The sequence below is a fragment of the Balaenoptera borealis genome (assembly GCF_965194805.1).
Source record: "Balaenoptera borealis genome assembly, chromosome: 14".
Classification (NCBI taxonomy): domain Eukaryota; kingdom Metazoa; phylum Chordata; class Mammalia; order Artiodactyla; family Balaenopteridae; genus Balaenoptera; species Balaenoptera borealis.
In genome coordinates, this window is record NC_138875.1 from 91978288 (window position 1) to 91993658 (window position 15371).

The window sequence follows — 15371 nt, forward strand, 5'->3', positions numbered from 1 at the left end:
AAATGCTCGACAGCGTCAGTCATAGGGAAATGCAAGTCAAAACCAGGAGGAGATAGGACTTCACATCTAGTAGCATGACTAAGGTAAAAAAGATAAGGCTAGTTATTGAAGATTGGAGAGATTGGAACCCTCACACGTTGCTGGTGGGATTACAGAATAGTACAGCCACTTTGGAGAACAGTTTGGCTTGTCTTCAAAAGGCTAAACATACAGTTACCACGTGACCCATCAATTCCATTCCTAGGTAAATAACCAAGAGAAGTGAAAATATGTCCATGCAAAAATGTGTGCCTGAATGTTAAGCACTGTGATCGTGATCGCCTAAAACCAGAACAAACACAAATACAGTAAACTCAACAGATGTCATGTATAATAATTCACAGCATGTGAGTAGATAAACACATTGTAATCTAGCCCTGCAAGGCTAAATGCTTAAATCTTAAAAGCATTCTAAGAATTCAGACACAAAGGAGTACATACTATATGACTCCCATGTATAAAATTCTAGAAAGCGTAATAGATAAAGGAGAGAGGTCAGGGGTCACCTGTGGCCCGGGTGGGAGAGCAATTGACTTTAAACAGGACCATAAGGGGACCACTGGGAGTGACCTGTGTCTTGGTTGTGGTAGTGGTTCCATGACTGTCTTCATTTGTTAAATTCATTGAACTGGACACTTTAGCTGGATCCAGGTTGTTGTGTGTAACCTTTAACCGCAATAAAGTTGTTTTTAAAAAATCGGAAAACCAAGGATTTCTGGGAAACAAGAAAACCTGCAGCTCCAAACGAACGCTAATAACGAATGTGTGGTGGTTTTTATTTTTGTAGCGCATCTTCATCATAGACAGCTTGATATGAGATAGCCAATCTGTGAAGCCCCTTAATGCGTTAAGTTATTTCTCTCTATAGTCCTATGAGGAGCATAATATTATTCCCCTACAGTTAAGAGCACTAGAGTTTGGAAATTTTAAGTAATTTGCCCCAAATCATGTAGCTAGTAAATGGTAGAGCTTCATTTGAAAAACAGCCAACAGGGACTTCCCTGGTGGCACAGTGGTTAAGAATCCACCTGCCAATGCAGGGGGCACGGGTTCTAGCCCTGGTCCGGGAAGATCCCACATGCCAGGGAGCAACTAAGCCTGTGCGCCACAACTACTGAGCCTGTGCTCTAGAGCCCGCACGCCACAACTACTGAAGCCCACATTCCTAGAGCCCATGCTCTGCAACAAGAGAAGCCACTGCAATGAGAAGCCCGCACACTGCAACAAAGAGTAGCCCCCACTCACCATAACTAGCGAAAGCCTGCGTGCAGCAACAAAGACCCAATGCAGCCAAAAAACAAAAAAAGAAAGAAAAACAACCAGCAACTGTGGCAGATCTGAAATAAGATAGTCTGACATAGCAGAGGTTTTTATAAAATCAGCTATTCTAATGTAAAACACAAATACGCACTACCATTGTTGTCCTCTCCTGAGACAAATTCACTCAGACTCTGCTCAAACAACGACCTCTAGAGGTCTCCCTCTTTATACTGTCACTGTGTTAGTGACGTGATATCTTAAAATGACACAGCTACTAAGTGGAAACCAGGTCCTAACGGGAAGAAAGTAAACTAATTATGTTAAAGTGTCGTGTGGCACATGAGTTACAGGCACCCTCTCATTTGGTTTTCACACCAGTTCTGTTAATGCGTCTCCTTCCTTCCATCTCATGAGTTCAGAGTGACTTGTCCCGGTGGCCCAGTAAGAAGTGGAGGCGCCTAGATCACTTGGGCTCCAGCGTCTGCTGGTTTCCTGCCGCTCCTACTGCCTGCACATCTGGCTAAGGGTCCTGGCGCTCTCCTAAGGGTAATGGGAAACCACTGGGGAATCTTAAGAAAGGCCCAGCATCTCAGTCACCAACGCTATAGGCCATGGGGAATCAGAAAATATTTTCTTTATATTCATCCATGAATTAAGCACATATTGATTAAATCTGTTTTCTTGTTAATGGCAAGAAGTGAAAAAAATTGACTTAGTTACCTTTGTCCGTAAATAAGTTGCAAGGTGGCCATGTGTCTAGTGTCTCAGCAGCTGTACTGGTTGAAAAGAAAGCAATGGTGTGTATAAACAGCTAGTGGTTGAGGTCGGCAAGACGTTCCAATTATGAGATAAATTTAGGTGACAGATGGAAGGGAACAGAGATTCCAAAGATGTGGGCCTTCAGAGGGCTGGAAAAGCCAACTGCCTATGGCTCCATATGTTAGGAATTAAGTTTTAGATATTTTTAGTGACAAAGTTCCCTTGTCACACAGCCCTGTGGAAGGAGATTAGATTTAGAGGGTATTGCCTTACAAATTAGTCCTACCTAGACTGCCTGTTATGGATTGAACTGTGTCCTCCCAAAATTCATGTGTTGAAGTCGTAATCCCCAGTATCAGAATGTGACCTTACTTTGAGGAAGGGTCTTTACAGAGGTAGTCAAGTTAAAGTGAGGTCGTTAGGGTGGACCCTGATCCAGTATCACTAGTGTCCTTATTTAGAAAAGGGGGAAATTTGGGCACAGAGATACAGATCGAGGGAAGGTGATGTGAAGAGACACAGGTGGCAGAAGGGTCTACAAGTCCAGGAGTGAGGCCTGCAACAGGTCCTTCCCTCACAGTCCTCAGAAGGAACCGATCCCACCAACACCTTGATTTTGGACTTCTAGGGTCCAGAACTGTGAGACAATAAATTTCTGTGGTTTAAGCCCACACTCTGTGGTGCTTTGTTACAGCAGGCCTAGGAATCTAAGATGCTGCTTTATTTAAACGTGCAGCCACCCCACGGGCACTGCTAATCCCCTTTACCCTGTTCTTTTCATTTTTTCCACAGTGCTTGTAACCTTTCAATCTACCTACCTACCTACCTGTTTACTATCTGTCTTCCCCACCAGAATGAATGCTTCACTTTTTTTTTTTTTAATTTTTTTTTTTTAATTTTTATTTATTTATGGCTGTGTTGGGTCTTCGTTTCTGTGCGAGGGCTTTCTCCAGTTGTGGCAAGTGGGGGCCACTCTTCATCGCGGTGCGTAGGCCTCTCACTATCGTGGCCTCTCTTGTTGCGGAGCACAGGCTCCAGACGCGCAGGCTCAGTAATTGTGGCTCACGGGCCCAGTTGCTCCGCGGCATGTGGGATCTTCCCAGACCAGGGCTCGAACCCGTGTCCCCTGCATTGGCAGGCAGATTCTCAACCACTGCGCCACCAGGAAAGCCCCTGAATGCTTCACTTTAATGAGTGAAGTATGGCTCATAGTGGGCGTTCAGTGAATATTAGTTGAATGAATTGATGAAGAAACCAACACCCACCCACTGAACCACAAACGTACGGCCAACCAGCACCTGAGCATATACAGTGTTCTTTCAGCAAAGAAGATGGGAGGAGTGTTGTACAGTGAAGTGGCAGTGCCTGCCCCGTGGAGATACAGCTTGGCACGTATCACCCTTTATTATGAAGGCTTTTACGTGGAACTTGGCAAGCAAAGCCTACAATGTACATGCAAGACCAAAGGAGGAAAAATAACCGAGACCTTTTTGAAGAATGACAATAAAAAAGGGCTTTGACCCACTACTTGTCAAGGCTTGCTGTGATGACATAACAAGACAATGATGGATTCCCATAGTGTGGACCAGGAGGCCAAATCTGGCCTGCTGTCCAAGTTTTACTGGAACACAGCCATGTTCATTTTATGTAATATCTATAGCTGCTTTTGTGCTACAATGGCAGAGTTCAGTAGTTATGACCGACTATGGCCCAGAAAACCTAAAATATTTACTAACTGATTGTTATGGGCTGAATTATGTCCCCCAAAATTCCTTTGTTGAAGTCCTAATCCCCAGTAACTCAGAATGTCACTGTTTAGGGCCTTTAAAGTTTAAACATTTTAAGTCAAAATGAGAATATTAGGTCGGGCCCTAATCCAATATGACTGCTGGCGTCCTTACAAAGAAGAGGAGATTAGGACACAGACCTGCACAGAGGGACGGCCTGTGAGGACACAGGGAGAAGATGGCCATCTACAAGCCAAGGAGAGAGGCCTCAGCAGAAACCAACTCTGCTGACACATTTATCTCAGACTTTCAGCCTCCAGAACTGTGAGAAAATTAATTCCTGTTGTTTAAGCCACCCTCTGGTACATTATTATGGCAGCTCTAGAAAACTAATACACCGGCCTTTTACAGAGAAAGTTTGCAGACCCACATTATAGGCAAATATCAATGGAACAAAATAAAGAGACGAGAAACGGAACAGCAGAATAATGGCTCCTGGAAGACGTCCACATCCCAATCCTGGAACCTATGAATGTATTACCTTGCAGGACAAAGGGCAACCAAGTTTGCTATCGGCCGACCTTAAAATAGAAAGATTATCCTGGATTGTTGTGTGGGCCTAATGTCATCACACGAGTCCTTAAAGGTGGAAGAGGGAGACAGAAAAGGAGACCAGAGCGATGCAGCACGAGGAGGACTCAGCCCTCTGTTGCTGGTTCTGAAGGTGGAAGACGGGAGCTTGAGCCAAGAAATGCTCATGGCCTCTAAAATCTGGAAAAGGCAAGGAGAGGGTTTTCCCCAGCAGCCTCCAGAAGGGCATGCAGCCCTGCCAATGCCTTGCTTTAGCCCAGGAAGACCTGTGTCGGACCTTCGACCTTCAGAACTGTAAGATAATAAATGTGTGTGGTTTTAAGCCACCAAGTTTGTGGTGTTTTGTTACAGCAGCACAGAAAACTAACACAACATGAGAACTTAGCAGATAACAGGGATTGGTTAACAAATCAGTGGGCAAAGGATGCTAACTCTACATTTCAACCTAAAACCTGTAGAGCCTTCCTTTCCACGTTTAATATTTAATCTACTTTTAAAAAATAAATTTATTTATTTTTATTTTTGGCTGCATTGGGTCTTTGTTTGTGCACGCGGGCTTTCTCTAGCTGCAGGGAGCTGGGGCTATTCTTTGTTGTGGTGCGCGGGCTTCTCATGCAGTGGCTTCTCTTGTTGTGGAGCACGGGCTCTAGGTGCGCAGGCTTCAGTAGTTGTGGCACACGGGCTCAGTAGTTGTGGTGCACGGGTTTAGTTGCTCCACCGTATGTGGGATCTTCCTGGACCAGGGCTTGAACCGATGTCCCCTGCATTGGCAGGAGGATTCTTAACCACTGCGCCACCAGGGAAGTCCCATATTTAATCTATTTAGAATTGATTTTAAATATATTGTGAGACAGCAGTTTTTTTTCTATTCTTGTATAGCTATCTCATTGTTCCTGCACAATTTTTATTTATTTATTTATTTTTGGCTTGCACAATTTATTGAAAAGTTTGTCTCTTCCACAATATTTTCCTCCAATATTTTATTATGAAAAATTTCAAACATACAGAAATGTTGAAAGAATTTTACAGCGAGTACTGATATTCCAAACTCAAGATGTTGCCTACTGTGTTGAACTTGCTCTAATGGTGCAAAAGCCATAGGGGTACCACTGTGGGCACTCCCCATGCATCTAGGAAGTGGCACCAAAGACATTTATTAGTCGCCATTATGTTCTTCATCATCACATTCACAGTTAAAAAAAGAAGAGAAAAGGACCAATTTCACTTCTGGATGTCCTTGATGGAGCAGTGAAAACTAATTTTATTAAATATCAACTCTTGAGTCCGTATCTTTTTAGTATCTATGCAACAAATATTCTGTGCTGCGTCCTGAAGTTCCATAACTGTCTTCAGAAAATGCACTTGTGTGATTATGTGAGTCGGGAGCTGAACTTTGCGTGAAAGTAGGACTGAAAGGTGAGGCAAACGTGGGTGAGGCAGACACATTCTCAACTGCCAACCAAGTGAGCTGTCACACAAGGGGAACAAGTGCCAGCATTGTCTGCCAATACAAAGCTAGAGTTTTCAAGTGCAAACAGAATTTTGGAAATCTTGTATCGGCCACTGTGAACTTCACAGATTCCCAGTACTTAAGATCAATGATGATACTGATGAATACGAGCTTTCATGTTGTATAAGGAGAGGTGTCAGTGTTTGGAAGAGCTGCATTAGTCAGTGAACCAATATTTTCCAAATGACCAATGCATGTTGTTACAAAATCATGCCTGATAAAACTATGCATTCAAAGTGCAAGACAGACCAATGGGTTTTAATAGAGTAGAAAAAGCTCACCTCTCTGGTTTCAGATCGTACACTGAAACTGACCTATTCCTTGTTCAACTTTTACTACAAAGAATATGCAGTTATCTAAGTATATTGAAATACCCTGTCCTTTTCCAACTATTGACACATACCTATGTGAGGCCAGATTTTTTTATATGTTGATACTTCCACATAAGCAACACAGTGAACGCAGAAGCACATATGAGACTCCAGCTGTTTTAGATTAAGCCAGACATTTAAAGGATTCACCCACCCCCATCCCCAAAGGAAGACAATGCCACTCCTAATTTTCCTGGAAAATAAATGTCACTTATACAACGGAACGAATCTTTGCGTTATTAAAGTATAAATTAGGACTTTTACCATTTGGAAAAGCAGGAACCTTAGAACACTTTTAACTGAACTTATACGCCTCCCGCCTTTGCGCTAGTGCTATCAATTATTTTAATCCTCTGTATCACTGAAAGTCTGCGCGCCCGCGCCCGGGGGTGGGGCGGGAAGGGCCTGCGCTTCGCGGCCGCAGCGCCCCGTCCCGGCGGCCCTCGGCTGGAGCCGCCCCGCGCAGGAGGAACGCCCGCAGAGGCTTCCGGGAGTTGTAGTTCGTCCTGCCCTCGGGTCGCCCTGACGCATTTCCTGTGCGTCCCTAGCGGCCGCCGTCGGCTCGGCCCCAGCCGGGAGAGCACTGGTGGGCGGTGTGCGTCCCCTGCTCGTCGTGGGGACCTGAGCTGGAGCGCGCCGACCTCGTCTGCCCGAGGGCCGTCGCCGAAGCACCGGAGCGGGCGCCGCACAGTCGAGAGCGAGGACCGAGTGGTTCTGGCTGCAGATCCGGGAGGTCGGCTGCGGAGCCGGTCTCCCCCGCATCCCCCGCTGCCGGTTCAGGGCTTGGGGGAGGCGCGCGCGCCGAGTCCCTCCCGTGTCAGGGCGGTGGGACCGTGCAGACTAGTCTGGCCTCCCCCGCGCCTGCCCTGAGCCGATCGCGTGTGTGTAGGTGGGGGCGGAGCTGGGGAACCCCGCCGCTGCGTGAGGGAAGGAGGCCCGGCCGTGGGAAGGGAGGGGCGGGTCCTCGGGGGGGCAGGAGGGTCCCGCGTGGGCGTGGGAGCGGCGGGGAGACCGGTTCCCGGTTCCCTCACGGTTCTCTTCTCCCGCAGCCGTCGGGTCCTGCCACCCGCCGCAGGGCGCACAAAACTGGCCGTGAGGATGGCCACCAGGGTCCGGACGGCTGCCGTCTGGGTGAGTCGGGGGTTTTTCTCTCGTTTCTGAAAAGCGCCCTGAACACCGACGTGTGCTCATCCATCTTTTCCAGGGTCGGAGCTTGCGTGGGGCTTCCAAGCCACTGCACCTCCTTTAGATGACGTTGGGCCGTCCAGAAGTGCTTCTTGTCGTCAGACTGTTACTTTACTCTTTCTTTCAGTCTCTTTCCTGCCAATTCTGTACCTTGAGCCTTGACTTAAACGACGGGTCATCATCCATTTTCCAGTTTCTTCGACAAATATTTTCTTAGTTTTGGGGCCTCATTTGGGAAGTTACGCATTTGTCCCTTCGGTTATTCAACAGCTTTGTTTATTGTCTTTTGTTTGCTGGACCCTGGGGCAGGTGCTAAAGGTGCGAAGATAGGTCGTTCCTGCTTTGGAAGAGCCATGGTCTGGTGGGAATTGTGGGCAAGAAAATGTATGAGCACAGTGACACGTTAGGGGTCCTCCGAGAGCCGGCCGTGGAAGTGTATGGAGACACACAGCACAGGGCCAGTTTTGGAAGTAAGGACACCCCAATAAATGCTTCAGGGATTAATAAGGGAGTCTTGAACTGAGATTTGAAAGGTGAATGAGGTGAACAAGGGACTGAAGGTCATCCTAGGGAAAGGAAGCAACGTGCAAATTTGAGAGGCTTGAAGTGATGTTGTATGTTGGTGACCTTGGAACACTTTACAGTTGCTGAAATGTAGAGTTTATGGTTTTGTAGGTGATGGTGGTGGTGGAGTGTGTATTAAGAAATGAGGCCAGAGCCACAGGCAGAGATTAGATCGTAGAGGGCTTTGAGGATCACATTAAAAACTTGGATTTGGGGACTTCCCTGGTGGTCCAGTGGTTGGGACTCGGTGCTTTCACTGCCATGGCCCCGGGTTCAATCCCTGGTCGGGGAACTAAAATCCCGCAAGCTGCACGGCACGGCCAAAAAAAAAAAAGAAAAAGAAAAAAAAAAAACACTTGGATTTTATCCTCTAGGGAGAAAGACGGTAGGGTCAGAAGCAACTGGACTTGGTAACTAGTTGGGTGCTGGTGGTGAGCAAGCCAGAAGAGCCAGGCATAACTGCTGGAGGTCTGCTCTGTGGGCCTGGGTTGGGAGTGGTACCATTCCCTGAGTCAGGGAAGGCCATCAGAGTTGTTACGGAGGGCTGGTGGACATTTCCTTTAGATATGGTGGGACCCTGCGGGTGCTGGTGGGCAGGTGGGTAGGTATCTGTCTCGAGAGAAAGGTCTGGACAGGTATCACTGAGTAGGTATAGCCAGATTAGCTCAAGGAGCACATGTTTCCTGGGAAGAGCACTGAGGGCAGTGGTCAGGGGATGGACAAGGGAAGGTGGTGGAGGAGGGGCTGAAGGTTGAGCAGCCCCATAGAAATGAGAGAAATGGAGAGACTTGTGTTTCAGAGTCAAAGAAAAAGAAACCTCAAAAATGGTTGCCACGTGAGATGCCCCAGGGAGGTCAAGTGCTGTTATGTCACAGAAGTTCAAATCGGACTTGGTGGTGATGGTAGTGGTGGGTTTCGCTGTGATATTTCCAGAGCAGAGTGTGAGTGTGGGTGTTTGTTGGGCAGGAGAGGAAGGAGTGGGGTAGAGGGAGCAGCGGTTGGTTGCAGAAATGGGAATGAGGCAGGAAGACAGCCATGTGGACTGAATCAGTGTGCCCTGTGGTTGTGGGAAGAGAGTGGTAGCTTGAGGAGAATCCAGTAAGATTCCTTGGTACAAAATCAGTCTAAAAGTCAGTACGTTTCCTGTTTATAAATTGTATCTGTTTAGAAGTTATAATGAGGGAAATTAGCCTATTTACAATGGCAGTAAAACAGGTGAAAGTACTATAAACCTGAGCAATGCAGAGGACTTGTATAAAGAAAACTTTACAACTTCAGTAATACTAGTTAACATTTCTACAGTGTCTACTCTCCCTAGCCCTGGGTCTCAGCACTTTACAGATACAAACTGATCCTCACAGCAGCCTCATAGGAAGGTAGGACTCTTAGCCCCATTTAAAGACAAGGAAAGGTGACAAAGAGAGGCAGGCGGTCTGCCAGGATCACTCAGCAGAAGACAGAATTCAAACCCAGGGGCTCACGCTCCCTGCTCTGCGTTCTTTTATTTATTTATTTATAATTTATTTTTGGCTGCGTTGGGTCTTTGTTGCTGCACACGGGCTTTCTCTAGTTGTGGTGGGGGGGGGCTACTCTTTGTTGCTGTGCACGGGCTCTAGGCGCGTGGGCTTCAATAGTTGTGGCATGTGGGCTCAGTAGTTGTGGCTCACGGGCTCTAGAGCTCAGGCTCAGTACTTGTGGCACACGGGCTTAGTTGCTCTGCGGCATGTGGGATCTTCCCGGCCCAGGGCTGGAACCCATGTGCCCTGCATTGGCAGGCAGATTCTTAACCACTGCGTCACCAGGGAAGCCCTCCCTGCTCTGAGTTCTTAACAGGACAGCATATACCCTCTGGGGCGGAAGAGTGAACTGATAGATGCAAATCCCAGGCTTTGGTCTTTGAAGTGTTCATCATGTTTTCAGTCTCCAGGTATTTATTGAGCACCCACTATGTGCCAGGCCCCCTTCCAGGTCCAGGCATGTGGTGGTGAATGAGACTGACAGGATCCATGCTTTGGGGAGTTTGCACTCTGGTGGAGGAAGGCAGATGCCATGTAAATGATGGAGAAACTACTTACAAGTGAACAGGAAATGTCGTTATCGTGTTGTACATGGAATTAATATTGGTTGATGTGAAAGATTGGGTGTTTGGGGAAGGTCCCATGGAGGAGGTGACGTTTGCAGGTCTGAGTTACCAGAGTAGCCGGCCTTGGGAAGAGCAGGTGCATGAACATGCAGGGTGGGAACAGCCATCGCCAAGGGCCCGAGGTGGGGGAGGGTCCGTGCCTTTGTAGCAGGGAAGGAAGGCCTGTGTGGCCCGGGTTGGCGGGGAGGGGAGGGGAGCAGACAGACACGGAGGGGGCCAGAGGCCCGATCAGGCTGGGAAGCTGCTGTGTTAGGAAAGGGGGTTGGGCTTTTCAGAGACCCTCTGGCTGCTCAGTGGAGAATGGGTGACTGCAGGGGCGCAGACGAGAGGCGGAGGAGGTGTTGCCTGGAGCAGTGGAAACGGAGAGACTAGACAGAATTGGCGGTGTTTGGAAGGTGAGTCCTCTTTTCTGACAGCCAGCTTATGCTTTTCACCTAGTCCGTGGTCACTGTTTAGATTTTGTGTAAGTAGTCCCGTACTTCTTACCATTCCAGCCCAGCGTGAATGCTCAGCGCTCACGGTGCGTGGGGTTCTGAGCTGCGTCTGCTGTAGGTATTCATCAGTGCCTCTTCTTGGGACCAGGTTACACTGCTGGTTTGTGCAGAGTCAGGATTTGAACCTGGATGGGATGGCCCTACACCTGCTTCCCTGGCCAGTGTACTCTACTGCCTCAGGGTGTAGCCTGAGAATTTCTCAAGAGACAGAGATTCTAGACTCCTGGACCCTAATAGTAGTTATTGTTTACCCACAATAGGTCACTTATCAGCTGCTTCTTGGACTCAGGAGCAGTTAAGTCCCTTGCCGTGCCCTGGACGCAGTGGGTGTGTGTGGCCCAGTCCCTGGGGAATGATAGGATGTGGATGACCCCACTCAGGGGTGCGCTGAAAGCGGAAAGGATATCATATGCAAGACATTTTAAAACTGTGCAACACAGGAGTCCCTTTCCCGTGGCCGGTGACATCCTCGACCCATATTCTGGGTGTCCCCTCCTGGGTATCCAGGGTGATACCTAGTAATTAGAAGGCTGTAGATGAGTGTGAATTCAGAACAGAGGGAGGTGGTCCTCGGCGGTGACGTAGCACTGAGGCCTGTGAGCCCCTAAGTCTCTGTTTCTTTCCTCGGAGGATGCTGGGCACTTACTGGCAGGTTTTGTTTTTTCAGTTTGGCTGCTTTCTGCTGTTGACACTTCCTTCCCTTAAATGTGTCATTACAAATTCACTTCAGGGAGTCTGCATTCCTAGGGGCTTGGAAAGATTTTCCGTGTCCTCCTCTCATGTAGGAGTTGACTTATTTTAAACCAGGGAACCTTGTTTCCCTTTTTCTCCGGCGTTGGGCAGGGCCTCTGCTCCCATGGACCACCGCCAAACACCGTCACCATGGTCACCACCACGACATGCTAATAGCATAGTTTGCAGTGCAGTGAGTTGGGGCTTCAAGACTGACATGAGGGGGTGTGGGAGAGAGAAGGGAATTCTGCCTGGCGGGGCCTTTCAGAGGAAGGTTGGCCAGCGCTCCCGTGCATACCAGGCTGAATGTCTTCAGCTGCGCCCAGACTGACCCTCTTGGCGAATTAAAGGTTAAAATGATAATTCCCAGGTTTTTTTTTTATATGTAAATTGTTATTTATTTATTTTTGGCTGCGTTGGGTCTTCGTTGCCGTGCGCGGGCTTTCTCTAGTTGTGGCGAGCGGGGGCTACTCTTTGTTGCGGTGCGCGGGCTTCTCACTGCGGTGGCTTCTCTTGTTGCGGAGCACGGGCTCTAGGCACGCGGGCTTCAGTAGTTGTGGCTCGCGGGCTCAGTAGTTGTGGTGCACGGGCTTAGTTGCTCTGCGGCATGTGGGATACTCCCGGACCAGGGATTGAACCCGTGTCCCCTGCACTGGCAGGCGGATTCTTAACCACGGCACCACCAAGGAAGCCCCGATAATTTCCTGTTAAAATGTGGCAGTGTTCATGAAATACTCTTTCAAAACTAACAACCCTCATGCACCCTTGTTTATATATTCCAGGTACCTGTTAGGCACTGAGGATACACGGGTCAAAGGCAGCCCTGGGAGTTGAGAGAGGGGACAGAGGGCAGGCCAGGTGGCCACGGAATTCGCGCTGGGGCAGAGGGAAGCCCAGGAAGTGACCTTGGCAGCTGCTCTCAAAGGACCTGTGGAATTAGCCGTGCGAAGGCGAGGGAGAAGGAGGCTGCGGGCAGAGGCAGCCCCTGTGCGCTGCCAGCAGTGGGCGGGGAGTGGCCGGCCGCCATCAGGCCTCTGGAGCCGGCTCAGCGCTCAGCTGTCGGGCTAGGTGGCGGCCAGGTAATGCGGCGGCCTGTCACCCGCTTGGCTGTCTTTGAACAGGCTGCTCACCCCTTCCAGACAAGCTGAAAACTACATTCTCCTTGTGACTCGAGGCTTTGATGATTGTGGAGTCACCTTATGTCCAGGAATCCTTTTTTTGTCTTAAAGTCTGTTTTATATTTTTATAGGTGTAGGAGCCTCCTTTTGGTTAATTGCTTGTCATATATTTTTCTTTAGCTTTTTTTTTTTTTCTTCAGCTTTTGACTTTTTTGTATCTTTATCTTTTAGATGTGTCTTTTTTAAATAGCATCATTTTTTTAAATCAGTCTGTCAATCTTTGTACTTAACTTAGACACTTTGTCCGTTATGATTAACGTAATTACTGTTATATTTGAGTTTAAATCTACCATCTTACTGTGTTTTTTCTATACTGTGTTTGCTGTACCTGATCTGTTTTTTTTTTTTTTTTCTCTTGGCCCTTTTTTGACTGACAATTTTTATTCTTTTTCTTTCTGTAGAGGTGTTTGGGCATTATACACATTATTTATGCTGTGAAGTTTTTTTAATTTAAGTTTTTATTTTGACATAATTTTAGATCTTAAAAAAGTTGCAGGAATAATACAAAAGTTCTTCTATACCTTCATCCAGATTCCTCAATTAGTAATATTTTACTGCACTTGCTTTATCATTTTCTCTCTCACTCTCTGTTCCCAGCTCCTCTCCTCTTTCTCTCTCCTCATACATACACATTTTTTTTTCTTAACTGAAACTAATTTGCAGACATGATGTTCCTTTACCCCTAAATACTGCAGTACATCTCACAAACAAGAACAGTTTTTTACATAACCACTGAATCAGAAAATTGACATCAATACAATGCTGTTATTTCATTTACAGGTCTTATTGCGATTTTGCCAATTGTTTCTTTGTAGAAATTTTGGAAATACTGTCCTTTATGGGGAAAGAGTAACTTGAATCATGTGTTGCGATGGGCTGTGCTGGCTCTTTCGTCTAACCTGGAGCAGTTCCTCAGTCTTTTTTGTCATGACGTGTTTCTGGAGTCCAGGGCATCCTGTGGAGTATCCCTCAGTTTGGGGTTGTTTGCTCCTCCTCCTGATCCGTTTCAGAAGTGATGCATTCTTCCCTGCGTCACGTCAGGGGCACTCGTGGCTGCTGATGTGAACTTGCCTCACTTGGTGAACGTGGTGTCTGTGTTCCCTCCCCTGTAGTCACTCTCTCTTCCCTTTGTAAGTCAGTATCTGTTGGGAGATACTGGGATGAAATAAACACCTTTTAGTCCTCAAACTTTCACCCACTCATTTAGCCTGCATGGGTGATTCTTGTGTGCGTTTTTATTATGCTAGTTGACAAATGAGTTTTATCTAATTTCATTATTTTTTCTACGTTCATTAGATACCTGCCTGCTGTCAGAAAGCTGTGCCCCACCCCCCATTTTAAAATTTGCTCTGTTGTTTCCTTTTAGACTCTAGTGCAGCTTATGATAGACCTTCTCAGTCTGTGTGTCACTGCTCTCCTCTCTTGCCCATCTGTCTCTCCATACTACTTTCTAGATAATTTCTTCTGGTTAGTCCTTTCGTTTACTAATTCTTCCTAACCTGCTATTAAAGAGACTTCAGTTGATGTGTTTTTATCATTCCTATAAATTCTTTCTAGTTCTTTTTCAAATGTGCTTGCTAAGTTATTTGTCCAAGTCCTTGCCAAGTCATAAGGCTTGCCTTTCTCTCCTTGAATATAATATTTGATTTATAACCAGTGTCCATCAATTGCACTGTCTGTTGGCTACAAGGTTTTCTTTCTGTTGTTTGTTGATTTTCATTGGTTCTTGTTCATGTTGTCTTGTTTTCTGAAAGCTTTATTTTCTTGTGTGGTGGTCACTGTTCTCGAAAAATTCTTCAAAGGAAAAATTTAAGGCGTAGGATAAAGGTACCTTACTCCAAAATACTCTGAAGTATTTTGAAGCAGATTCAGTTCTCATGTTATTTCATCCGTACATCACTAGGCATTAAAAGACATACATTTTCTAATATAATTATAATACCACTATTACACCTAACAGAATAATTCCTTGGTATCATGGAATTATTCCATGTTCAGATTTCATTTTCCTTTTTAACGTTGGCAAGTTCAAATCAAAATCCAAACAAGGTACACACTTCTTACTGTTACATACTTTAAGTCTCTTTTAATCCAGAGTAACCCATCCTTCTTTCTTTTTTTTCCCCCATTGACTTTTTAAAGATGCTGGGCCATTTGTCCTTTAGAATGTCCTTCATTTTAGATTTATCTCTGTTTCCTTGTGGTCACATTTAACATGTTTCCTGTCACCAGTATTTCTGGTAAACTGAAATTTATCTTTAGAGACTTTAGATTCATTTATTAATGTTTTTGGCAAGAATACTTGATAGTGCTTTGTCTTGTCACCTCAGGAGGCACATATGTCTGGTTGACTCGCTCTAGGTGATGCAAAGATCGATTGGTGGGGTCAGGGGTGACGGTGTGGTATTGTTGTTGTGAAGTTTCCCATCAGCCTTTTCTAACGGTTTCATCAATTATGACCTTCCCCTCAGCCAGTTATTTCACAGCATCTACAAAGTGGTGACTTTCTAACTCTATCATTCTTTCCATTTTTGTAGCAGGAATTTTCTGAAAGAATTTACAGAATGCTTCTCTAAAAAAGAACATTTCTTCATCAACAGAACCGTTTGGTTACCCAGAGACACGATTTGTATAGGGATGGCAGATCCATGCTTAACTCTTTCCCTTTAATTGCCAGTTTTCACTAAGGAGATGATGCCCTAGTTACATCCATTGATGACAGCAGTGAGTTTTTCATTTGATTTTTTTTTCTTTTTGTTAATTTGAGTATGATTAAGAAATTCGTAAATCTTAATACTGTTCACAGTTAGTTTCAATC

The 15371-nt window shown here is 46.2% G+C and overlaps 1 protein-coding gene across 12 annotated transcripts in view; it reads left to right on the top strand.

The window, feature by feature from the left end:
- Positions 1-6796: 6796 nt before the first annotated feature.
- ZNF268 (zinc finger protein 268) overlaps positions 6797-15371 on the top strand; it is a 48126-nt gene continuing 39551 nt past the window's right edge. For 3 of the 12 annotated variants that reach the window (XM_082355085.1, XM_082355084.1, XM_082355086.1), the window contains exons 1-2: positions 6804-6990; positions 7307-7388. In XM_082355085.1, coding sequence (XP_082211211.1) covers positions 7356-7388 — 33 coding nt within the window. In that variant the 5' untranslated portion in view covers positions 6804-6990; positions 7307-7355. Of the gene's footprint in view, positions 7147-7190; positions 7389-15371 lie in introns of those variants that run through there. The other 9 variants (XR_014234358.1, XR_014234359.1, XM_082355091.1 and 6 more) reach the window with 8 other exon arrangements.